This window comes from Poecile atricapillus, chromosome Z, assembly GCF_030490865.1.
Source record: "Poecile atricapillus isolate bPoeAtr1 chromosome Z, bPoeAtr1.hap1, whole genome shotgun sequence".
Taxonomy (NCBI): Eukaryota; Metazoa; Chordata; class Aves; order Passeriformes; family Paridae; genus Poecile; species Poecile atricapillus.
In genome coordinates, this window is record NC_081289.1 from 90,195,635 (window position 1) to 90,222,933 (window position 27,299).

At 40.4% G+C, this 27,299-nt stretch overlaps 1 protein-coding gene across 4 annotated transcripts in view; it reads right to left on the minus strand.

Annotated features, from left to right (window-relative positions):
- Positions 1 to 12,505: 12,505 nt before the first annotated feature.
- The window catches only part of ZNF608 (zinc finger protein 608), an 86,848-nt gene continuing 72,054 nt past the window's right edge, over positions 12,506 to 27,299 (minus strand). For 3 of the 4 annotated variants that reach the window (XM_058827459.1, XM_058827461.1, XM_058827460.1), the window contains exons 4-10: positions 23,762 to 23,849; positions 20,835 to 23,286; positions 18,656 to 19,073; positions 17,940 to 18,112; positions 16,901 to 17,054; positions 15,558 to 15,639; positions 12,506 to 14,594 (exon numbers count right to left, since the gene is read on the minus strand). In XM_058827459.1, the coding sequence (XP_058683442.1) occupies positions 14,588 to 14,594; positions 15,558 to 15,639; positions 16,901 to 17,054; positions 17,940 to 18,112; positions 18,656 to 19,073; positions 20,835 to 23,286; positions 23,762 to 23,849 (3,374 nt within the window). In that variant the 3' untranslated portion in view covers positions 12,506 to 14,587. Of the gene's footprint in view, positions 14,595 to 15,553; positions 15,640 to 16,900; positions 17,055 to 17,939; positions 18,113 to 18,655; positions 19,074 to 20,834; positions 23,287 to 23,761; positions 23,850 to 27,299 lie in introns of those variants that run through there. The other variant, XM_058827462.1, reaches the window with a different exon arrangement.

Genomic DNA, 27,299 nt, shown 5'->3' on the forward strand with positions numbered 1-27,299 from the left:
TCCCAGTCCTGTGGTGAAGGGATCTCTCGACCTCCCTGCTGTACAGCTCAATCCCTGCTGCTGGGAACCACAGGAATATCAAGAGCAACACACACAGCTGCTGGTTATTGTAAGACCCCAAGTATGCAAACTAGCAGTTAAAACCTCATCTACTCTTTGCAGATCTGCTCTGATGGAAATCACTTTAGTCTAAGATGGAGCATCCTGCATTGCTTTAATTTCTACTAGCTTTTGATGACCCCCTCTGGGGTGATTATTCTATTAGGATTTAACTTTGTAGTGCACATGCTCTCTGCCCTAGTACATACTGTACATATAATTTCATTCAGCCAATGCTTCAGGAATTAATTAGTTGCTGACTTCTAGTGATATTCTTTAGATCTAACTGCCTGTTTTTGAGGAACCTAATTAAAGAACTTGTTAAGGATTTATTCCAACTCTATGTGGGTAACATTTGCATCCTGGTCCTGTCCCATTCATTATTAGGAACAAAAATTGAAACACGCTATTGCTGCTGGTGCTGTCAAACCAATGCATCAGGTCATAGTGGCTAAAAAGGTCTGAATTTGTTCAGCCCTGAGAAAGAAAGGAGGAAGGAAGATTTGACTGCTGGCTACAGCTGCCTGGTGGAAGCATGAGGAGAAAGTGGAGACAGACCCTTCCCAAAGCTAGACAGGGGTGGGGGAAAAGACAAAAGATACGGGATAGAACATGGGAAATTTCAACTAGGTAATTTTCATCATGAAGTTGGTGAGATACTGGAACAGAAGCCTAGAGAGGAGTGAGATCCTACCATCCTTAAAGATAAATTTCTTCAGCCCTGACCAACCTCTTCTAATCAAAACTTTTTTGAGCTAGATGTTGGACTACACACCTCCACAGATGTCTTCCAGGAGAAATTATTCTGTGATTCTAAGAGCAAAAAAGGGAGATAGATTTAATAAAATATGGCTGAGAGTACACGTTTCTCATTTTCCTAAGTTGTTTCCTAAAAAGGATCCTAAGGACTGTGTGTCATCTGCTGTATTCCAAGTGTGTCTAAAATCCCAAGACAATTCACAGTGTAAGATTAAAATGTCAAAGTGCCTTTATCTCTAAGTGACTACTTCTCTTTTATGCTGGAAAAATTTTAAGCTTGGTTCCTGTATACCATTTCTGGCAAGGGAAGTCCTACTTCACAAACCTGTTGACAGTCAGGGGACTTGTCTATATAAAAAAGGGTGATTCAAGCAAACTGCTACTATTAGGCTTTCCACAAAGCTTTTGACATGGACCTTCACCACGCCTTTTAAAGAAGTATAAGAACACACAGAGGAAAGATTACCCAGCTAAAACTAGGAAGTTAAAGGCAAGAATAAATAAGTTGTTCTACAGCAGAAATGTAGCTATGAATCCTTGCATCTACAGAGGATATATTATAAATAGAAGAGTTTCAAACAAGAATGGCAAGGATGTTTTATAAGCTCCATACAGGAAAAAGAGAAAAAAAAAATTGGCTAGGGTCCTTAGTGTGGAACAGAGATGATTTAAGGTAGAATATGCTGAAGACTATAAAATCATAATAGATATAGAGGGATGCTTAGGAAAGAAATTATTTCACTGTTCCTTCACAGTACAAAAATCCTTGGTCATCATAAAAAGGTAAGAAGGACTGTATCCAGGACACCGAGAGGGTCTTTGTGTTATTGGCAATGCACGTGGGAAAATCCTTGGCAAAGGAGGAACATCATGGATACAAAAAGCTCATACTGAATTCAAGAGGAGATTGAAAAAGCCCTTTGGCAGGAAAAAAAAAAAAAAAAAAAAAAAGTTTGTTAATTATTGCGTAGAGAAACTAAACTAGAAACCCCCAACTGAAAATTGTCAAAAGACAGAGAAGCATTAGCATTGAAACATTCCCTACTCTTATTCTTCTTCAGGCAGTTAATCATGGCGATTTCTGGTGACTGGGCTAGCTGGAAAGTGGTTGAGTTTATGTCCTCTGACCTTCCCTTGGCCAGGCAACAGACCCATCAGAGATCTCCATGCTGTGCCAGAGCCAGCTGACTCACCCATGGCTGCTGGCTTCCCTGTTTCCTGACGAGTTCCCCAGGCAGCGCTCTGGACCCCCAGGATGGCTGATGTGACCCCCTGAACAACATAAGCTTGTCCAGGGGCTCCTGCAGGAGCCTTGGCCATGAGGATAAACCTCAGCAGACCTGAGATGATGAGACTGGGAACGTGAAAACACCGGTGGCCTCAACTATGTGGCCTGAACCTTCTTATGGAAGGAGAAGCTGGAAGGATTCAAGCTCTTTGCAGGAATCTCGAAACGTGCTTTTCAAGATAGTTACCAGATGCCTAGCTCCCCTTGACTGCAGAGTGATAACACTTCTGAAAATACGTGAGACACCTATCTACATCTTTAGGTGCTTAAATCTCTCCAGTGTGCTGACCCTGTGCCCTCCAGAACTTAAAAATAACTCTGCCTAATTGGGCTTCTACTTGACCCCGTGTGGTTTGAGGCCTGCTCCATCTGTATAGGCTGACAGGGCAAATGAAAATATATTAATTTGAAGTGAAAAACACTTATTGCAGATGGAGCAGGATCCCTTGAGGTACATACCTGATCCCAAAGTTAGGGACAGGCATGGCAATTTTAATATTAATACTATGCTTTAAATAATAGAGATGGTATGATATTATCAATTTATGGCTTAACAAAATACAAATCACACTGTTTTACAGCATGTTAAAGGACTGCAGTCTATAACTTTTCATGATTCTCTATTAGAAGAATACTTGTAGTGGTAAATACTACCAGACAGGAAATTTCCATATGTGGGGCTTTTTTTTCCTCAACAAAACAAATAAGAAAAGAATAATGAAAATGTTTGGGACAGGCCTCTCCCTGCAAGTGTGTTTGTGCAGCACTAAGCTGAGCAGGTTGGAAGCTCTGGTGGGCAGGATAAAATTAAACTTCAAACAAAATAGTTCAGAAAGACAAAAGACTGAGCAGGAAGCATGTCAGAGAACAGTATTACACTCACTGCGTGTGCATGTGTGCCAAAGCTGTATGTGATCACTGGATGATCTCACAGGTATGCATACTTATCTAAGCATCTTACCAATTTTTTCTCAGAGAGCACTTTTGTTATCAGACACTGGCATTCCCATGCTTGGCACACTCAGAACTCATTTCCATGCCTTTGCTATTTTTTTTCCTTTCTTGTTTTCGATTTCAGTACAAGGCATTGTAAGCACTTTTTTTTTTGGCTGCTGAATAGGCAGAGAGATCTTCTTGTCCAACTCAAGGACACATTCCCTCACATTTTCAAAGCAGATGATTAGCTGCACTAGGCTTTGCCAAGACAGTGGGTATTGCATAGCTAAATCCTTGTGCAGGTCTTTGAAATTATTCTCTCTTGATAACTAATTGCAGCAACTGACCTTCCCAATTTCACATCCATCCACAGTTTCCCAGCAACAGTGCAATGCACCACTTACTACGCCAGTTATCCACTGACCGTTATTTGCAAAACTGCACAAAAAAAAGTTTACTTAGTACACTGCCTTAAATTCAAAAGAAGGTAAATGGGCAGTGTTGTGACCCTGGACCTGATCCCTCTCATCTGACCTCAGTGATGGCCCAGAACTTTGGAATATTGCTAACACCAGCTACCCTTATTACCTTTTTAAAACACAAAGGTCATGCCTGTGTGAGCAGCAGCCAGGTAGGCGGAGTGGCTGTGCCCATCCTGCCCCACAGAGGTGCAGGTGCCAGCTCTGTGCCATGCTGCAGGACATGTCCCTAGAGCAGCAGACACGTTCAGCCACGAGGCAAGCAGAGCACGTGTGATGGGAAAATTGCCCTGTTCTCCCCCAGCCTCGGCACAGCAGTCTGCAGTGCACTTGAAAGGCTTCTCTGGAGCACAGTAATTATTAGTGGAATGTTTGCTGGGTCACTTCAAATGGAAACAGAATGTCTTCAGAAACACTACACAGGGCATTTGATTAGCAGTGGAGATGAACCTGTACCAGGAACTCGGATTCAGAGAATTCATGTTCAGCCTTTGTGGCTGTAACTGCTCAAGTCAGGATGCCCTCTTCCCCCAGCTATTTATTTAGCTGAAACACATAATGTTCTTGTTAGTTCAGCTAGGGCTGGATCTTTCTTTTTTCTCTGTTCCAAGAGAAGCATTGTTCTACAAAGGAACAGCTTGAGTCTAAAAGTAAATAGGTTAGAAAAATAGCCTGTGCCAATGGGCAACAGGAGCGCCCTGGGTGGTTAAGTAAGAAAATTGGAGTTTGATTTTAGGTGCCCAAGTCTGAAAGTATTTGCCTGTGCTCCTCACTGAGCCCTCTCACACCCTACTTCAATTCATATTACCCTTTTTCCATGGTGAATCCTAAAACTGGATGCTTGTTGTAAACAAATTGAAAAAATAATTTAAAAAATCACAGCTGCACCTTCAATGGTAGTTATCTGAGCTCATCACAGTGGTGCAGGTATATTCTTTCCATGTATATTTTTTGCATGGTGTTTCCTAACACCAAATGTACAAATGCATGAAAGCGAAAAATGATCCCCAGCAGCCGCGCCAACCTCATTTGAACATTAGATTATTCACTTTCCCAACTAATCAATAATTGTTATAATTAAAATTGATAGTTGCAAATAACATGACAGAGTGCTGCTGCCAGAATACTGATTGTGTATTTGGCTTGAAAAGATAGGCAGTAGCGTGGAACACTTATTTTCCAATTTGCTTTTAGCTGTGTGCAAATTGCTTTAGCTGTATCCAGCTGATTTAGACCTTGCCTGGAGGTACACTAGATTAATTGGGAGCCACACATTCATTGCTTACAGAATGGACTCTGTAATTGGTGAAATTTGTTAGTGCCAGTTATAAAATAACTATATAGTTCTGCTTTTTAGTCATCCTTTCATTACTCTTTCAGGAAAGGGGAAAAACAATTAGAATCTTTCAGACGACCAAAATTGCTTTTAAGTCTTTATGTAAAACCACCAGTGTGACTACAGTCAATATTTTATGCAAGCCAACATTAGTGTGAATATACTATTGATTTTTTTTCAAAACTGAAAAGCTCTTCAGCATACATAAGGGGGATTTTTTTTTGTCCTTGTTGTGACTGAACTTTAGATAATGAAACCATTATTACCCAGAGCTTTCAAAAATAACTTTGTTCTTTTTCTTGTATCTTAACTAGCTTATTATTAACTTAGAAAAATTCATTGTTGTTTGTTGGGACCCAAAAACATTTAAAATATACTACAGCTTTTCTTAAATCCATGCTCCTTTTTTGTCTATGTGTATATAATAATGACACAAAAAGTGTATAGCTAAATACATAAATATAATGGGCTGCTTCCAAGTTATATATGCTAATGATTATTGATGGATTTAAGACTCAAAAGCCATGACCTAGGCTTTTCTCAGTTCCTCTTGTTCATAACTTTACCCTAAGACTAAATGAATTCTGAACCAACTACTTTTGTTTACAACAGCTGTTGCGCTTTACATGTGGTGCAGAGCATGGTGCAAGACAGTGGAGTGGAGCCATTTCACAGAAAGAGTCCATGGCCAGGCCCTGAGCACCTGCCATATTTGTGAGGGGAAAAGATGCTCACAAACACACTGCCACCTTTCAGCTTTTTAACTACCCAGGAGACATACATGATAAGGCCATGCCAAGGAGACACTTGCAAAGCTCTCATTTACACTTCCTGTGACTGCACTAAGCCTACAGCCTTTCCCTAGCACAAAACATCTGAGCCCATTGACCAGTTGCAGAGAAAAACTCTGAAGATAGTCTCTACTTTGACAAATATTGCTAAAAAGGTAAAGAGAGATGGCCTGTTAGTGGACTCGTGTAGTAAGAATTAAGATCACACTTTATTGAACATCGGAGGGCCTAAAGAGAAAAGAGATCCACTTAAAACTGGTCTTTATTAGCCTCACTGGTCACAGAACTATTTGTGCTTGTCTCTTTTCCTCAGTGATTAGCTAGCAATTTGCTTTTGATGGTGTCAGAAGATACGAGTAATTCAGCTGTTGGTTCGAGTAGAGCATCTGACCTTGATGCTATCACTAGGGACTAATGGATAGCAAATTTAAGCAGCAACCCAGTGGCAAAGCATAATTTAAAAGGGGTACAGGATTGTGAAAGGGAGATGGTGGTCTAGTCTGCCTCCTGAAAACTGTCCTGTGTTTGCCTTGCAGATTCAAAATTGAGGTTTTCAATTCTCATCCTACTGACCATTGTATACTAGTCAAATGAGTCTTAGCATGAGTCAGAAGGGTAAAAATATTATTGATAAATGTTGTCTTCATTAAGTCAATTGCTTGCTTTGAGATTTGTTTTCCCTATCAGCTACCAGATCCTGCCAAGAATCTGAATGATTTGGGAATTAATTTTGTCCTTTAAAAAGATGGGGGGAAAGGCCCAACTGTCAAAGTTGAATTCCTGCAAGCTTATTTTCCTCTTTCAATTGAACAAGGCTTAAAACAAACAAAAAACCAGACAAACAAACAAATGAAACCACAACAAGGAACAAAATCACAAGACTGTAAAGCACTACTAAATATATAGGGCACTTAATATGAAAGTATAGCAACAATTTTGAGCCTAGGAATATATTAAATACTGCACCCTGAAGATTCAGCTGAGCTCATCTAAGCTGCACACTGAAGTGTTAATATTTAAAAACAGAGGAGACAAAACAAAAGCAAGTACAAAATGATCATATCCCAGGATGGAAATATCCTTCTTTCAGAGAAAAATACTCAAACTTAACTTATACTTAGTATAAATATACTTATACTTAAGCTTCTTAAACACACATCAGCCTAATAATGAGGAGATATGGGCCCTTTACACTGGTGACTAGTAATCTAATACTGCCATTTAATGGGGCCCAAAAGAATGTAAGAATTGATAATGATAACAAACAATGAAAGAGAACCATACCAAAGGTTTCAACTTACTGCCATGGAGGAAGTGTAACTGGAGACACACACTTCTGGTTTGCCACATACAGTCAGTCCCTAGACTGACAATTTTCTACTCTGCAATAAAGTTCTCTTTCTCTTTAATTTACTCCTGCCTTCAGATGGCAGCCAGAGGAGGTGTATTCTCTCTGTATAGCAGCCTGAAGCAGGAGAAATCATGCCCTTTGGGACAGGTAAGTTGCATGTCAGTAATGTGACAGGTGTAGTGCTCTTTAAAGACAACTTTTTGTCAGGCCATGCTTGAACTTTAAGACCAACCCATGCTTTATCCCATCCTATCCTCTGTAAGTTGCTCAGATGTATTGGGGTAACTCTCATCTCTTTGGACTGTAAACCCCCTGTCCCTTGATGCTGCAGGCATTGCCACGGAGGAAAGCAGAGCACACTGAGAGGGCAGCTCACAAGCAGGTGGCATGCAGTAAGAGCTCACCAGCTTCAGAACAGTCAGATCTGCCCCGAGGGCACTTGCTCCGTGTTAACTCCGCAGCAAAGGTCTCCCTGTCCAGTGCCAGAGCTTTCCTTCTAGGACTCACTGCAGTCTGTAGGGTCAGTGTCTGGGCACTCACCTGCTCCTGCTCAGAGACTTATGTGACACCATTGTTCCTTGTGCTGCTTGTGTGACATTGCTGGACCCACAACTCTCCAAAGCCCTGTATTTAACTACAGAGCACAACAATGAAGTCTTTAGAGCAGACTCAGAAGTTTCCTACCAAGTCTTTTATGTCAATGCCTCCTGTCCTCCCTACATATCAGGGCCAGATTTAATTGTTCCCTCCCCTTTCTGGGTGCACACAGAATGATTTGCCAGGCCAATACTGATGTATGTATCCTGCTCTCCTTTAATGCAACTGGATTTTAGTGTATATTCACTAACCCTTTCAGAAATAGGACATACATAAAACTCCAAAGCTAAGCAGTCATTGCTATTGGGGAACTATTTCAGTGCCATTTTCTATTTTTCAATAGAAAAGAAACCCCTAAGCAAATTGCTATCAAATCATGCATATAGCATTTACATGTGACAAAGGGGAGAGTAAATACATCTGAGAGAGTACATGTGCACGTTCTCAAGGAAGAAGGAAGGAGTTATACCCAGTAGCAATTACTTGCTCTGCCTCAAGGGACCAAACTCTTATCTGAGTGGCAGAAGAGTCCACCTAATGAGAGATGCTCTAGCACAAAGAACTGGATTCTGTCTTGCTATTGTTAATGTTCTCTTTCTCTTTCTCTAGCAGTCTTTTCTTTCTCTCTGTCAGTTTCTTCTACACCTTCTTTGGGGAAATAAATCCAAACATGGGGACAAACTACTGACAGATCAAAGGGAAAGTGGTCAACTGGTTTCAGGAAAGTCACAAGCCATTTAGAGTCTGAGAATTTGGCAATTTCTCTGTACAAGGAAATCAACTTCTTTTCAGTCAGGAAGATAATGAATTAGGACTGCAAATACTTGTGGCAAAGCTTGGTATTAAATTGTTATGTTCCAGTGCTCGGCATGGAACATGTTGTCATTGACATTTTAACGACCTTTTCTGTCTGGAGCTCTACTTGAAAATCAGTGGCTTGATGAGGCTCATCATTGCAAATACTTAAGCTGACTTAGTGACAGAGTGGGGAAAGGTATGAACAAAAGGAAATTATAGAAAGCAAGCCTTGCTCTGGCTTTTATAAGCAAGGGAAGAGCAGAAATTTCAGCTGTTTTGCAGTCCAAGTAGCCCTTGATGGCTACATCAAGTGGGTTCCTCCCACTCTCTTCTGGGGAACAAAGAGCTCCAAAGGAAGAAGGCAGTCAGTTTGCTGAAGTAGGCAGCAGAGATGACCGCTGCTGAATAGGGAGCTCATTAATGAGAAACATGTTCTGTATACAGAAGGTACATAGTTTGAGAACATATATTAAGAACCTTTTACAGCTAATTGTCCCTTTCAGTCACTCGAACTGGAAGGAGAGAAGAAAAAAATGCTCGTGTACCCTCAAGTTATTTCTAGCGTCACTTGAACTCTCAAATACAAGCTTATACTGTTGAGGAAAGGATTAAAAAATAAGGAAAAAAAGGACTTTTTTTATAGTGGCTGGTAATTATGCAGGGGGCTTCAGTCTGGGGCTTTTTATTCCACACCTCATTTCCACTGCTTGATTTGAAACATATAAAGACAAAACTCCTCTTTAACCTTATTTGTCTATTTAAGAAAATATTTGCGGGGGTCTTAATGAAGCCTTTTCCCTGCATAACATTCTGTAAGAAACAGCCTAAAGACAAATCTCTTAAAGAGCAGAAACTGCACATTCTTAGTCAATCTAAAGGTGTGGCCAGGGCTGGGGGTTCCTGGAGGCTGGCAGTCCCACCCCATTGACCCCAGAAAAGGGGCAAGACAACTAGGGTACAGCTGTAGTCCCAGGCATCCAAATTAAATCCGAGTCAGAGATGAACAGCCTGGACTGAAATGGGAGTCCAGGGCCACGGAGAAGGGGTGGGGAGAGGAAGCGCCGCGGGAGGCTGGGCAGGGAGAGCAAGGCTTGGTAATACCCTCAGGGCCTTGGAAACAATTAAAAGAAACAAAGTCATTTACTTGTCAAGATGGATGCTTTAAAATTAGTCTCCTGTATTAAGGGTTTAAACAGGCTTTCAGAGAACCTTTGCGTACTGATCTAATTCTATTTTTTATCAGGCATTGCTGCACTGTTTAATGAGGCAGTCCTGTAGCATTATACCCAAAACACTAAGCAAGCACCATCCTACCGTCAATGAACTCAAATTATAAATGTCATCTAATTAATTAACATACATCATTATACCATTCAAAATGACCACGGAATGCTGCTGAAACATCTGTGAGGCTACTGGAACTGAACTACAGGTATCTACAGCTGGGTCTGCAGGAGTTCATTTGTTTATAACAAAATCTACTTTCACAGCCCTAGAACATTTTTCTATTGAGTTAAGGTGGAGATTAAGTTTTCTTCATGACAAATATTTCTAGGCTGCAAGTAATAATTACCTTTGCTAAACCTTTAAGTTTGCTAATTTATCAGTCCAGATAAGAAATTTCACAGTTGCAACTGAAGTTGAAAGCCCTATTTAGCGTATGTTGCACAGAAATTACTAACAACTAGTGTAAGAATTTTAATGGTGTCCCCATAACTGGAACATGCACAGCTTCAGCTGATGTCTCCTCTCTTTAATGAAAATCTTTTGTATTTTTTGGTAACAGCATGATTCAGCCCCCTCCAAAGGAAAAGAAAAAAGAATGAAAAGAAAAAAAGAGAAAATAAAGAGAAAAAAAATAAAGCGAACCTTGGAAAAAAGGCTGAAGCTACAAGAACTTAGGAAATACTGGCCTAGATAAAAGAAAACTTCCCGAGGGAGAACTGTAGTTCACAGTAATGCTATAGGGTGTTTAGTGCAGAAAGCTACATAAAGTGCTAAAAGTGAAATCAGAGCTCTCTTTCTAAAGCAGAACAAAGCTGGCACATTAAGTAATGATTGTGTGTCTCCAGTTCCCTCTGATGCAGGGAGATAAAGGCTCAGACTTCCTATGTGGGCTTTGTATCATTCACAATTCTGAGTCATTGGATGGTTTCAAAATATTGTCTGTAAAAACTGTAATGTTTTTTGTCAGTTACCTAAAGCTCCTGACTAACAGTGTCCTAGCTGCTCATGGCATCTTGTGCTATCATCTACAAGGGGCTGTCACTATTATTAAGAGGTAGCTATAAATATGAACTATGCTATATGAATTTGAATTGAAACATGTTCTCTGTCCCAAACACTGTAAAGCTAAAGAGAGGCAGGATATATTGATACAGTCTGAGATAAAGGCACAGGTCAACAAATTGTGATAAAAGGGAAGAGAGAGAACTAATCAAGGGCCAAGCTCACAGATGTGTGCAGAAAGCTTTTAGATGTGCAAATAAGAGATTTGATGCCATCAAATGGATGTAAGAGGGCTCCTTAGGCTGGTAAATGGCACAAAGAGGGGAGAGGAAAAAAGTGGAGAGAGTGTGGCTATCAGACACTAGAGTGAGATTCTGAGACAGAAACATGAAGACAGTACTTTTGTTAGTACTTTTGTCACTTGACAGTGACAAAACTCTGATGCCAGGAATGAAATATGAAATATGAATCCCTGCCTGATTCTTTCTGGTTCTCTGAGAAGTGCCAGGGTGGAGAGCTGTAGAAGGGCACCACAGTGTCCTTTGTTTATGCCAATTTTTATGCTATCAACAATCCCTCATGTGTGTTTTAGGATGGATTCAGGGATTCTCTAAATTCATGTCCTTAGAGTCCTTGTTCTGACAGCAGAATGACAACTGTGACTCAAGACCAAGTGGTTAAGCACAACCACTGCACCTATGAGAAGCAAGGAAGGGATGCATGGCACAGAATTCTTTCTGTGACTTCTCAGGTGTTCCCCAGGGCCACCAGGAAATTCTAAAATTTCAAAACCGAAGTTATGTTTCTCTTAGCCCAGATTTTCACCACCTCTAGGCTAGCCTTGGTAGCCAGCCAGCTCAGTTGGTTAGACCCTGGTCCTGTTTCACCCCCTAGAGCTACATGTTAACTCAAAAAGCACCCCACCCTCCCTTGCTGTTCACATACATTTTTTTCCCACTGCAAGTATCACAGACAGTAGCTCCCTGGCTGGGTTTCTGAGTCTGTGTGATGGGCTTGCATTGACAGACCTTTTATTTCTCTAGCTGTGTTTACATGGACAGACTTAGAAACTCAAGTGAGTGTACTGCATAAGCCCTGCTTCACCTTTGCAAGACATCCAGCAACATATGGATGAAAGACAGATGCAAGGTTGCTGTTTGCTGCTGAAAGGGCAGGGTGGTAGAGGTCAGCTAGAGGTAGTAAAAAGTATAGTATCTGTGGAAAACAGTGCAAATGTATCTGTATCATGATACTTCTGCTTCCCCTTTTCAGCTACAAGCCTCTGTAGCTCTTTCGTTCCCAGGTGTATAAATTGTCTTCCTTGTATTACTGCTTCAGTTTGCTCTGCTTTTGGATGCTCACACAGCGGTAAGGTGACCCTGGCAGCTGCACATCAGTGCTCAGATGTGTGGGTGGAAACCCTCTGGCTTTGGGGAGAACCCGAGTGACACTCACTATGGCACAGCCCTTAGGGAGGTCAGTGTGGCGAGTGTTAAACCAAAAAGAAGGCCATGAAGGTAGATGGAGGACATAATAATCTTAAGTGGAGGAAAACAATAAATGGCAAGAGATGACAGCCACTCTTACAGACTTTAAGGATACAATAAAACTATAACATTAATTGTAATTTTAACTGTTGCTTACCCTGTATCAATACAACTAATTCATTCCAGTTACTTATGACACTCAAATCACACTAAATCAAAATCACCAACATTGTGAATTTATAAGATCTGTTTTGCTGTGGTAGCGTTAAAGGTTTGGGCGGAAAAAAACAAAAGTCAATGGCACGTTTCAACACAAAAGTCATCTGAGCCTTTACTATAGAAGTAATAAGGCATTTATTATTTCAAGAGCCCTGCATTCACAATATCCCCTTTTTCAAAGAAAACACCCCTTCCTTCCCATTTTTTTATGAGGCTAACTTGTAGTATGTCACCACTGTGAGACTTCTGAATGTGTTCAGAACAAGACAATAATAGTAAGCCACAGATGAATGATGTGTAGTAAAAATCAATAAACCTTATAACTATTCACTAAGGAAACTGATTTTATGCCTATAAAAATAAAACAATTATAGCAATATTAATGGCAGATTCATCATAGTAATATAAAAGTCCAAGTGTGCTTGTCTGTTGGGAATCTTTAATTCATCCTTCTGTATTAAGTATTCACAAGGTAGAAGAAACGTAACCAACTTCAAGAACAATCTTTAACTTGCAGTAATTCACCCTGTCAAAAAAAACCCCAACAAACACAAACCAAAATGAAACAGTAAAACTTTAAGAACCAGTTTTGACAATCAATGTAACCGGTATATGCAGAAAAGGAAAAAAGTTAAAGCCTCAAAAACCTGACCAGAAAATCTGATTTTTTTTCTTGCCACAATTAGCAATTTCATGTTACTGTGTACTATGTTAACTGCATTGTAACCACACAGGTGGTATAGCCAGGTAGAATTCTTATCTTGTGGTAATGCAGGTTAGACACAGCAAAGGAAGTTTTTTTTTTCTAATTGACAGGTCCTCTGTTTTTAGGCGTCCATTCATTTTTTGGGGGAAGGGTAATACAGATATAATATGAAAAAATTTGCCTATAATTTATAGCATACAGAGCTGCTCTAAAACAGGTATTAGAGACTTCAGTTCCACTAATACCATCCAAAGTGTTACCATGGGCCTTTTTTGAGCCTATCAGGGTCAACAGAAAGAGGTCCATCTGCCATCTGGCTTGGACCCTGCACTGCCTGCTGGGAGAGGACAATGGCACAGGCCCAGCAGGAGCATGACTAGGAGCTGTGCCATTGCTGCACCCTCTGCTATCTACAACTATGACACATCTTTCAAAGTGGCTCAAGAACACCCAGAAATAATAAAAAAAAAACAACAAAAAAAACAACAAAAAAACAACAAAACCAACAAAACAAAAAAAATCAAAGTTTTTTCATTATTCTGATTGCCAAATTATTTAAGGCAAGTAAAAAAATGAAAGCATTTGATATAGGTTTTACATAAAATAAACTAGGTTACAGCATAAAACAAGTAAACAGGTAATGGCATTAAAGTCTCTCCTCTAAATCTGGGTAATTGTAAACATTAAAAAAAAGACTGCAGGACTATTCAAGTAATAGAACAATCACAGATGTCTTCTCATATGCAGGCTATTAGGTTATCTGCCATTCAAGATTATCAAAAAAGACATTTCATTATTCACAGATGCTCATTATCTCCATTTAAAATCTATACATTATATACAACACAGTTTTTGTGGTACTAGAATCCCCATGCCTTCCAAAGGTATATTTTTCACAATACACAATTACAATGAAACAGTGAATACAGTAACATTTTACACTGATGCATCTTAATAGGAACCACCAAATAGACATCTACATTGTACCAAAGTGTCATCACAGTTAGCCTCTCTGAGAGCTTGTGGGAAATACCAGAAGGGTATGCAAGGTTCAGGCACACTGATACATAACATTATTTATTTACAATTGGAAAGGAAAAAAGAGAGAAGAAAAAGGAAAGGAGGAAGAAGAGAAAAGAAACAAACAGCCTTTTGCGGTTAACGCCTTCTAAACATGACAAATACATATCTCCATTTAGTGTGTGGTTCGCAACTTAGCAGCAGACCCTGTGTGCGAGCCTTGGTACTGATACAAAAAAAGTAAAGAATATATATATATTTTTATATATATATGTATATATATATATACGCATATATATATATATATAAAAACAGAAGTCTAATTACAGCAACATTTGTTACTCTGTGATAAAATCTGCAATTTACAAAAATGAAATGACTGGTTTTTGCCTGCCATTAAGGCATTTCAAATTAACACCATGGAACTGATGTCTGTAATAAAGCGCTTCCTCATGTGAACCAGTCACATGACAATGTTCATCCCCAAATTCATCATTCTCTGAAAAGAGAAAGAAGAAGGTTTTAGTAAGCAGCATCATTTCCTCACACTTTTTTTCCTGCATCTTGAAATGAAATCTTGAAATGAAATCTGTACAAGTATTCTCTAACCCAAGAAGAAAAGACAGCAAGCCCAGTCCTCATCCCTCCCCTGCCAGTAACAACATCCTAAAGTAACCTGTGCCAGGATTTTTCTTCTGGGTTCTGATACCCTATCATTCATCAGCTCTTCCGGGGCTACAAACCTCTCTGCCTCAAATAATTGCTTGTTTCAACACCAGCTTTCAGACAGACACCCGTAACTTAGAACTTCATGGTTCCATTTGACACATTATACTGCGTCTTAACATGCCAGCAATGAACAAAACCCTAATGTTAAAAGATGCTTTGGAATTTTCCACTTGAAATGGGATCATAATAATACAGAAGTTTTCCTCTTGACAACCTACTAAATAACTGACAGGCTTTCAGGCATATAAATGTATGACAGGGGTGTGCAACTTAAATACAAAGCCATCTCTAATGGGCTCCCAGACAAACCTCTCTAAAAGCAAGATCAGCAAGCCATGAAGACTTGCAGAATAGATAAAATCCTAAGTTTTTCTGGTCATGCATGGAGCCAACTGAACATTAATTTTAAACTCATTTTATTAAAAATCTGGATCTTAAATTATATTTCATAATCTCTTGTTTTAGCTTAGTACCAATCTTTAAAACACACTCTATGGAAAATCCCAGAAGACAGACTACTTGTTCTTTCTTAATGATCTATGTTACAATTACAGAACACAACGAAGGACAAAATGTCATTCTAGGAGAATAAAACTGCAGTTAACCCAAAGTAACAGGTTTCTCCTCAGCCTTAAAAACTGTCATACAAGGAAATGCACACCATCAGGCTAGAAAAATCTGTGATTTTCTTTCTCCTCTCTATGTTATAATATATAATTTATTGACTATTTACCTTCTTTGTGCAGGAAACATACCAGATGCAGATGCCTGTGCAGCCACCTGCTGAGTGGCAACAAGGGCAGCGGAGGTCAATCCTGAGAGAAAAAAGAAACAAAGGAATTTTGATGTACTTCTTGTTTTAATGGATTTTTGTGGTCATAGAAATGGTAGGAAGGATCACTAAGGCAAACAACCAGAAAATGTGGGAGGGGTTAACACTACATAAATGACAAATATTTCCGGCAATGTTGTTAAGACAGTCTGCCCAGTATGATCAATATACTTTTCTGTAATAAACTGAATTGTCCTTGATAGATATTCTGCAAGAAATTACAGCATTTCTACTTCCTGCATTTCTTTCCAAATACTGCACTGAATGATGCTAAGTGGTTTATATGAGAGTTCATGAATAAGAAGCTCAGTAGAAATAATAGGTACCAGGAAACAACAAGAATCAAAAGTCACAGTGAATTACAGAAATGACATGCCAGCTGCTCAGGATACAATACTTTCATAATAGCTTACCATTTTTACAGTTTCGTTACTGAACAAGCATAATGTATCCCAAAAGGCATACGGAATCACTGAATCACACTGAGAAATGTCAAGACTTTTACACAGGAAAAATAAGTGCTGAGGCACCAAGTCAACGTAAAGAAGAAATGTCATTTAGCCACCAACTGTGGTAGCACATAGTTTTGTAGCATAGTTTGCTGCATGGGAGGAAACCTCCTTTTAATTCAGCTAGAGTCCACAGTTAGAGAAAGAACATTCAAAGACTGGTATAAAGCCTAGGGAGAATAAATTGTATCTCACTGTGCTGCTTTTTCCCTGACTGCAACTTTGCACATGGCATTTGCCAAAATACAAAGAGTCCTCTTTCAAACGGTCAAATTATAACAAGCACAGACCCTTGTGACTGCAATGCCTTGTACATAAAATATGTTCAGTATAAGAAGCTTTTGTCTTTGCTACACTTCCTCAATTGCTTACACAACCCTAATTGTACAAAAAGGAGGTTGTTTGGTTTGGATGTTTTACTGCCTTTCAGCCAGTTAATGTCAGTTTGCAGGAGGACTCAAAACATTCATGTGGATGACAGCCTAACTGGTTCCCCTTTAATAATGCTCTGACACCCAGTTTTGGAAACAAAACTTGATATTTCTCAGGCATGAAGTTACTAATCTATTGCTAGTACATGCTGCAAATTTTCAAGCCTTCTTCCTAAATGTAAAGCTCTTCTGTTCTAACAATGGGATCTCTATTCAAAATGCTTCATGTAGGCACAATTTCCAGTGTCAAGGCAACAATTCCATGAGGCAAGCTAATCCCATCCATTGACAATTTTCTGCTCACCTTGAAATGGGTCATACTGTCCAGGTATAAGGGGGTAGCCCATTCCAACATGTGTATGGTGGTGTGTATGGAGATGCCGCTGGCTGAAAGGAGAATGGCGGTCCCGTTCCCTTTCTGCTTCCCGTTCACGCTCAGCTGGTGATTTGTCCACAGGCTAGTAACAGAAAGAAAACTGATGTGAGAATTTTAAAAGGGATGAAATCACTACAAAACCATGTGCTACTACCTGTCAGAAACCTTCTGAATACAAATGATGAAGCTACCTTTTCTGAAGAAGTATCTCTACTGGAATATTTGCACTTGATTCTAATCTGAAGCTAATCTTTCTGGAAGGTTTCCCAAGGCACAAAGATTTTGAGGCAACACACTGCCATCTGGAACACAACACAGTGACTTCTAGTTTTGGGCTCCCTGAAGCTTGGCTGGCTTGACAATGCCTGAATAACCTAGGTGCTCAACCTTCTAAAGCTCTCTGGGGATCAAGTTTGACTGAATAGCAGGAAGACCTTTTAGAAAATAGAATGAGAGGCAGTGGCATGCTCACAATTAAAACCAGCACCAACTTATCTGAAAGTGAAATAACAGTATTTGTTCCAACTTTGTAAAACTTGTTTGTATATCTTCAGAAATGGGGGCTGGTAATCAGCTACTTGGAAGATGTGGATGCTTGGCAAATACAAGGAGGGGATATTATCAAATCCCAGAGACCAACTTCTCATTTCATTAAGTTCCCAAAAATAAAAGGAGGTTCCTGTTTAACTGCAAAAATCTGTGCACCAGGAAGTATCTCTGAATCTGTATTTCTATATTGGGTCAATTCAAGACAGGAAACCTCAGCATGGGACTGTGTCAGGTGTGTTACTTCTAGTTTATGCCACAGAAGCATTGTGACTATAAATTGCTTTTATTGTAAGCAGTACAATAAAGAAGAATCATGCACTCATAGCTTGATGCCAGACTGTGTGCTTCCCACAATTGTCCTCCTCCTCTACCCTTTCCTGTATGTGACAATCCTCAGTAAGAACAGATGAAGCCTTACAACAGGCGACTTGCTGCGGTATTGGTTGGCATGCTGCTGGAGCAAATCCAGTGCTTTGGACTCAGTGGTTGATTTTGCATTGATGCTTGGGCTGGTATTGACCTTCTCTGCCTCTTCTCTCCCTGACATCTTCCCATAAACTGGATAATGAAATCCTGGAGAGAGATAGGCCCCTGTGGGTAAACAATAAATACCACATCAAGTTACTGTTTTTACATTTTGATTATATCAAGGTAGGAGGAGACAATGTCAGAACAGAGAATTACATCAAAAGTAGATCACATGACTTTCAAATGGCACCACTGCTCTTCAATTTCATCACCTAATTTACCCAGATGAATGGAGGTTATAAAGAGGGTTGAGTTGATAGCCCTTTCAGACATTTATGGGTCCTCTTTAAGTAAAAGGAATAGTAACTATAATGGTTCTGACAGTAAGTGCTTAGAATATTTTTATAGGCAATAAACTATCTGTCAGTCTAACAGCAACAGCAGATTGTCAATTGTTGAGAAACTTGAGAGTTCATAAAAGGAACATCTTGTATTAAATCAGTTTCATCTACAGAACTTTCCCCAGTGGAAGCACAACCAACACAACCTCACCCATGAAGTTTCTAATTTAGCCTGCCTACTAACAGAAGTATTAAAACGCAGGCTTCACTGAACCTGAGGATGCAAATGTTAACTGGCATGCAAGGCAGGTTTCGGAATACATACCAGGATAGCTGTGCATTAGGACTGGAGAGACTGCGCGATAGGCTGGATGGTTGGGATCGTACATCTGCGGATACGGATAAGCATGCAAGTACTGGATGTATGACTGATGCTGACTCATTGGTGAGGAAACTGCTACTCTACCACCCCGAGAGTCCTTCCAATTTACAGGAGTCTTTTGATCATCGTTTTTTATCTTGCTCTCATCCACTGATTGTGAATCAGAACGCTTGACCTCTTTAGGCTCCTCTTTAATGCTTGCTAATGAGACAGGAAGGTTAGGCAGGGAACTTTCCTTGTTAGGTGTTTTTCTAGGGCTGTCTTCTTTTAACTTTTTCTCACGATCAAGTTCTTCTGATTTTTGCTGATCAAGGTATTTGGGCTGATAGACATAATGATGCCATGTTCGTGAATCTGGATCCTAATACAGAGGAGAAAAAAATTGTTCTGAACTTAGACATAGAACTAAGTTTGTTATTGATATTTCCCACATTTCAGTTAATGTATTTTTAATAGCTGTTTTAATACAATATCCCCATTACATAGAGGAGAGGTTTGCTTGCCATGGAGTGCCTCGAGCTCAAAGTCAAACCAATATTCCCATGAAGGAGCAAGAGTCTATTATCAAAATTTAATTCAATTGCTTCATCTTATATCCTTCTTCATGCTTTTAACTAGTTTAATCACGAAATACATATGCAATGTAATGAAGTTCTGAGACCATGTTATTCATAAAACATTTTAATTAAAGCCCACAGAGAGATTTTTCCCACTAGAGAGCAAAAAGTATCTGTGAACCACAAAATTAGAGCTGGCTAATGATATGTCAGAGCACTTAGAATACCTGGAACAATGCACATGAAAAGCTGATCTGGCAGGCAAGAGTCTAATGCTGCCTCTGGTATTACAAACATCCAGAAATCAGTTGAAGTCAAACATTAAAGCAGACTTTCTCAGCTGACAATCTTTAAAGTTACAGGTGGGCAAGTATTTATTGGATCAGGATTGCATGGTTTAAAGAACACGTACTGGGCACTGTAAATACTTTTTTACATAACACATTACACAGACCAGTTTATAAAGATGTTACAGAACTAAAGAGGGGAGTTTCTTAAAACATCACGCCAAATCGGTAGGGAGAAGTAACAGGAAGACTTCTTTTTCTAATACAGGATATGCAAGAGTTAATTGTCAACATTTTCTCCAATTGACAGACATTAATGGCACATGCCACAGAAATAAAAGCAAGCAACTTAAATGCTTGGACAGCCTGGTTCAAATACTCACTCAAATCAGCAGAAATCTTCTCCTACTTAGGTCAGTACCATCCCACTTCCTTTAGAGCTCTCTACTCCCACTCCCCTGATCCCACTGTACCTTGAAAGACAGCCTGTAAGGGTGAAGTCTGGGATGTACCATACACCAGAACATGAAAGCATCAAGCATTGAGGCTCCAGTTCAGAGCACAGAGTCGCATTGCCTCAAATGAAGGCAATGTGACATCTACGAGGGTCAGCATGAAGCCACTGGATAAAATTCTGGGTCCACTGAAGTCAATGACAAAACTATTGCTGACTTCAATGGAGAAAGGATTTCATCCATTGTGTAGGTCTGTAGGGGCTTGAGATTGGTTGAGGAGAGAAGGGGAACTTAACTGCTTCAGAAAGGTCACCTTGGGTTAAGATAAAGAGCTGTGCTTTAAGCCAACTCTTCAAAGAACCAGCTCACCCATCTTTAGTAAATGCCAACTGTCATTTAACACAAAAAAGAAACACTTCAAACCATGTTTCAAATCTACTTTAAGTCCTCTCACAATGCAAGCTGCTTATTTTGCTTGAAACTTCTCATTTCTGAACTAAGTAAACTGCTTAGAATTTACAAGGAAAAGAGAAATTTAATTCTATTTTATTAATGCATATAATTTAAAATAGTCTGTTCAGGTCTTAAGCCTGTTCTCGGTCATCATCTTACTAGACTTTTTAATTTATTTTTTTTGTTCTTTTCAAACAGCTGAACTGGAAGGTTTATTGGTCTATTCACAGATTACAATACCATCCAGCATGAAAAAAGGATGGTGGAGTTTGGCTGCAGAGGTAGAAGAACGTATCAGAATTGGAAAAAAAATCTCACATAACTTAAAAGATAAACCAAGACACTCTTGTTCCATTTCCTGTGATCTCACCTGTTTAAATCTTGTGGTTGGATCTACTCCTGTTTGCTTCATCGAGTCCATAACAGATTTCATCTCCACAGCCTCCTTTATAAGCTGGTGGTTTTCCATTTGTTTGGCTTTGAAAGTGTCAGACTGAAGCTGCTGCTGGTGATTGGAAAGGATCTGTGATTTGCTTGTCTCCTCACCTTTGCTAGGAACCGATGATCCTATTTTAGTGTTATTTTTGCTGGACTCTGGAGTTGAAGGGGCCTTTGAAATAGTGGCAGATGGAATATTCTTCTGTTTGCTGTCATCCTTCCCAATCTCCTTCATGGGAGGGTCATTCTTCCTTTCACAGTCCCTCCCACTTTGTGACATTTTCTGTTCTGCTAGTCTCTGGTCCTCATAGTATTTTTCATACTGCTGCCTGTAAGCAGGGTTGGAGGCCATTAAGGACTTTTGGTCCATATAGAGCCCATAGGCATACTGTCCATAATAAAGTGACTGAGCAAGTGCAGGGTGTCTTTGAGTTATAACTGACTGATGTTGTGGCTGCAAATTAGAGGAAGTGCTTTCGCTTTTCTTGGCATCTGATGATTCTGCCTTCTCTTTCTTTTCAGACTCTTCCTCAGCCTCTTTTTTAATTTTCATCCCCTGTGGGGTACTGCTGTTCCCAGCTGCTGGGGCACTGACCTGTCCAGAGTGCAAGTAACTCGGGGAATAATAAGGATCGTAGCCATGGTAATAGGGAGAATGAGACTCTTTTGCTTGAGCTGATTGTGCTGTGGCTGAAGAATGTCCTTTAACAACACCATCTTTATTAGAAATAATATCTGATGGAGAGGTGGCCTTTGACCTCATGCCTTCTGACCTGCTGTCAGAGCCACCATCATCAGCTGCATCAGAAATATCTGAGTAAGCAGGGCTGTTGGTTTTAGCGGCCGTGCTGTCTGCACCATTCTGTGTCAATACGTGCAGTGGGGCCATGGCAGATTGTCCATTCACCAAAGTGCTGCATTCCATCCTGGAGGCACTCCCTATGGAAGGGCTGGGCGCATTGTCTGTGAATGTGTAAACTTTATCAGCTTCAGCCTTAATACTTGCCATCCTGCTCTCTTGAGACTCTGACAGTCCATTAGCTAGCACTTCATTCTTGTTGAGATGGTCCTTTAAAAAATGTCCGGATAAGTCTTTTCCAGACCCTTTTGAATCCTCCAGCTTCCCCAGCTTAGAATCCATCTTGGGGCTGCCCGTCTCTTTGCTTTCTTTGTCCTTCAGCTTTCGCTTCTCCTTTTTCTTTTTGTCTTTGAGTGATGTGAGAGCTGGGTTTACAGTGCTTGGCTCTCCCATAATTGTGGGCTTTGGTTGAATGGGTTTCAGTGGAGGGCTCTTTGGTGTAGCCTGAACAATAGTAGTTGTTAGAGAGGGCAGTCCCGGTATTGTCCCTGTAGTGGTGGTTGTAAAGGCTGTAGTAGGTATAGCTATTAACTGGGGAGGAGTTGGTGCTGGCGCTGGGGCAATGGGCCTGGCTGTTTTCAGCTTGGAAAGGTTTTTATCCACTTTGCAATTGTTCGATTTCTTGCCTTTATCACTCAAACTCTTCTTGTCAATTAACCCTTCAGCCTCCAATTTCGGCATCTCGGTTTGCAAATTGCCATCTGCTACTGAGCAATTATCCAGCGTGGCTGCCATGTTAGAAATTACTGGAAGGCTGTTCAATTCACTGTTCATACCCTTCTTTTTGCCAGAATTCTTGCCAGTTTTAGAACTGATAACTGAACCAGGGCCATTGCTGGTCAGTTCTCTCTTTCCCTTGGGAGTCCCTGGGGTAGCAATGGAGGAAGGAGATGTCGGTGCTTTTAGTGGATCAAAGCCTGGCAAGTTTGTGCTTTGCTCACTGCATTCAAGTGCCACATTACTCAGTGCTTCCTCGCAGTCTGAAATTTTGTCTTCACTGTCAGGTTCAAACTCCAGTTTGTTTTCTGGGTCTAAGTGTGCATGAGCCTGATGGTAACGTAATCCATTAATGTGCTTGTACTTCTTGTTGCAGTTGGGGTGAGGACAGTCAATCAGCACTGGGGAAGAACAGCCTTGGTCCACAAAAGTAGTCTCAGGTTTCCCCTGTGGGGTGGTGGGAGTGCTTCTAGAGTTAGTACGAATGCGTTTTCCAGACTTATTGTCCTCTGAACTGGAGTTCAAATCCAGCTCCATAGGAGGCTTAGTTTTCCTCTTGTTTGTGGATGAGGGGCTGGCTTTGACTTCATCCATGGCGCAGTTTGGGGGTGTTCTGCGCCCACTTGAGTTAAGGCTGCCCCTCCTCCCCTTCCCATTGGCACCGCCTCGATTTTTATTCTGAAGTCCTCTGGACTCTGCAAAACTCGCGTCATTTCCAGGCACAGCCGCAGCTGCAGCGGACCTTGCCCGCTTTCCCCTGCCCCGTCCTCCGCGCATTTCGAGGTCACTTGTTGGCGATTCACAAAACCTGTACAAACAACAGATTTTATCAGCAGGAGTCATGAGCTAAAAAAAAACCAAAAAAACTCACCACCATGTCCCGTAAGAGACACTTCACTCATGTTAAAGAAAAGATGTCCTTCTGACAAATGAGAATGTTGCAGTGTCAAAGTCATTAAATAAGGACAAAAATTGTAAGGACATATCCACCTAGTTAGAGCAGTGGAGCAAAAAATTTTGCTAACTTAGAATGCATTTTACAGAAATTTTGAAATTAACTGCTGTCTGACTGAATTCCATGTATTTCCCCTTCCCTCTCAAAAATACAAAAGTAAAATAGAGCTTCCACCCCATGTTTCACACAGAAGAGGGAACTACTCGTTTCACTGGTGCATGTTTTCAATTATAACCGGTTGTGCTTTATTAATCTCTGTACAGTCTCTTGCCTGAGATTAAGGGTTTAAATACAGCAGAGAAAAAACAGACTCAGAATGTTTGCCTACCTAGGAGGGGCCCAGTCATGCTTTGTGCAGTCCAATAGTGTTCCCACGTAAGTCTTGTTCCTCCATGTAACGTTTACCACCAGGACACCTGTCAGTGAGCAAAAATAAAGTTTTATCTCAGTTAGAACAATAACTGGGATAGACTTTTTGTTTTATTCTTTTATTATTTCTTATGTTTTTTTCTGTCCTTCCCCCACAGAGTGAGACATTTACTCTCATTTGCTTTCAAACACTCTGGTCTATATTCTTCCTCTTTTCTGGTTTCAGCGACCTCAAGTTAAAACCACACAGGAAAGACAGCAAATGACAAAGAACAAGAATGTGTGCACGCATGTGTGTGTGTAAGACAGCTTGCCTGTGTGACTGTGTGTGTGTGTAATCAAGATACAGCTGACAGAAGGAAATGGGTTTTGCCATGTCCTGCTGTAAAACAGCAACACTCACCTCTTAATTTTGCTATTATTGCACATAATTGCTTTCACTTGGCAGCCGGCCAGCATAAACTAAGCACCAGTTACAGTGTTTAAATCAGAAGGTGACTGAGAAGAATAATCTGCTTTGCTTTGAACAACATGATAATGATGCTTCTATTTACTTGAAATTACTCATATCCAAACACACAAACATACACATGTATGCACTGCAAGTTTTGTTCAGCAGATATTGCTGGAAAAATGTATTATTTGCCTTGCTTTTGCTTCTGCGGGAAGTGAGGGACTAGACATGAAACTTCAACCACACAGCAGTGAAGGTAGGAGTAATTGCAATATATATTTATATAGGAAGAGGGATCCTTCAAACAACCTACTGTAATTTAATTGCTTTTCCACTTATGACTTTTATTAAATGCAAATTTGCCTGCCTAAAGCAGAATTCTAATTTTGTTTTGTTTGAATTATCCCTGTAAAATTTGTGAATGATAAGGTTATTTTAAGTAACAAGAAAATAAATGTGGGGGGATGTCATTCAAATGCTTTCAGGTTGCCCTCAAACACGTCTTCACATAATCTATCATCATGTTTATGGACTAGCCAGCATAATGACCCCTTTAATTCATTAACTGCCACAGATAAACAGAAGGTAGTATTATTGAACCAGACATCTCTTCTCATTTCACACACTGAAATAAGAAATACATTTTAGCTAACAAAGAAAGACACAATACAAAATGTTCCCAATTTATGAGAGGCGTAAAGACACCAACTCACAGCTGACAGCCTTGTTTTCCCTCTACACTTCCCTTGCTCTATCTGCAGTGTCTCTGTAACAGATATGATTATGGCATTGTGCCAGAATGTTTCCAGCCCATCTTTTTCCTTTGTCTTACCAGCGCAATTTCTAATTTTGCACTGAAACCATCCCTCTCTGCTGCACTGAGGTGAAGTTAACACACAAGCGACAGTTCCTCAGGGGTCTTTTAGCAGCAGGGAAGTATTTTAAATGTTGTTAGCAGAGGTACCAGGGAAGAAGAGATTTTCTTGAAAATTCTCCATAAGAGATTTGAAATTTATCCCCCAATGATTTTTCATTGTGATTAGGCAACTGGAATTTTGTACACTAGGATGAACTGGTTTGAAGCATGAAAGACAAACTGCACCTCCAGCCAATGTCAGAGCCAGGCTTTCAGTACCTAGAAGGACCATGGGGAAGGTGTTTAAAAGGAGAGACTTGATGGGGCACTTAGCCCCATAGTCTACTTGGCAGGGTGGTGTTGAGTCATAGGTTGGACTCAATGATCTCAGACGTCCTTCCCCAGCCTAACCAACTCTGTGATTCTGTGATCAGGGTTAAAATGCCATGCTGTATTTTTATGACCTAGGCAAACTAGGCAGCCTGCAAAGACACCAAGGCTGCTTTACGCTGCCCCTTGCTTAAACATGGAGGCAGCTAGGGGGTGCTGGGGTCCAGGGAGGAGGAGGGAGAGGAGGAGGAGGAGGAGGAGGAGGAGGAGGAGAACAACCCAGTACATCCAAGAGGAAATGTCTGTTGGTGGAAATGGGGTTTCTTACAATGAGCAGCTCCAAGCTATGTTCCCACTTGCCATTCACACCCTAGAGAAAAGAGCTTGCAAAGGTGTTTCTCTGGCAGACTTGATGCCTTTCTTCCACTGTAACAGCTTTTCATTTGTGACTCTGTAAGGTTCCAAGTGAAAATTGAGTATTTTCCACTAGCAAATTGTATTATGGCGTGCAGCCCATCTGTCTATCTGCAAGCAGCACACTTGATCCCTCCAGCCCATGTACCAGCATTTGTCCAGTGTCCCAAAAGTACCAAGCAGAGAGAGCACTCTGACATCCCACAGAGTATTACTGAAGAAATATCTTTGTCATTTATTCTTCCCCAGCTAGTTCACCTTTTCTGAAAAAGTAATTGTTATTTTTGTGGGGATTTTTTGAGTTTGGATTTTTCTTTTCTTTTTTTTTTTTTTTCTTTTAATTTGGGGGGGTTGGTTTGTTTCTTGTTTTGGTTTGGGTTTTTTTTGGCAGGGGGTGTCAATGAAGGTTTATTCTGATGTACGTCTCCATCTTCCTTGATATTTGTAATCTTGCCTATCTCTACATGCCCTTTATTAATTTATTTATATACCAGACCTAGGAATAGTTTGTTACCTATTGACAGAAAAGAGGGCAAGGTAGAAGGCAATGAATAGCAAAAATAATAAAAGCCCCTGAAATCAATACATATTCCAGTAATTCTAAGAAGACATTTAAATGACCTTCCAGTGTAAGAAAGTCAGTGTTTCAAAAGCAAACACAACTAAGTTCCTCCCTGAAAGTCTGCTACATATAGCATCTCATTAAATTTGCTGGGCTGAGCAAAGGCCCCGTGCAAGTATGAGAGAATATTAATCTTCACGCTGTGTTAGAGTAGCTGTGGCAAGGAATACATTTCTTTTCCCTAATGGATAGCACACTGCTCAGCCACACGTAGGATTCCACAGAACCGGCAGCGAAGGTAACTCATTTACTCTTCTAAGATTATCACAGAAACAGGTGAGGAGAATATAAGTCACATGAGAGGTAGGACTGATCTAAGGAAATGTGCAACTGGTGGAGCTTATTAGGCCAAAGCACCAGAAGATGAAAATGGAGATGACTGAGCTGGTACTCCACACAATGTACTTGATGCAGGGCTGAAGAGAAAGGATTAGTCTTCTAAAACAGGTTACACTGTTAGTCCTGGCACAGTGTTCAAGCTCAAACCCACAGCCTCAGCTGAGCCTGCTTGGTCCCAGAGGAAGTGCTAGAGCAGTGTCCCACTCACCTCCCACTGTCACCTCTGAGTACACTGGCCATGCACTCTGGGATACACTAACCCTTCTCTGGGCTGTTCCAGCTCCTCTCTGTGCATGTGTGTGCCCATGTATCCCCTCCACCTTGTGAAGGAACACACCACACACAGGACCAAACCCTCAGGGGCTGTGTCTAATAGTAAGTCCCTGTAATGAGACTTCCTATTACATTAGACTACAAATCATGTAGCAATGATTTATTTAACATTGCCTGAACAAGAGAGGAAATGCAAAAACAGTCTGAGG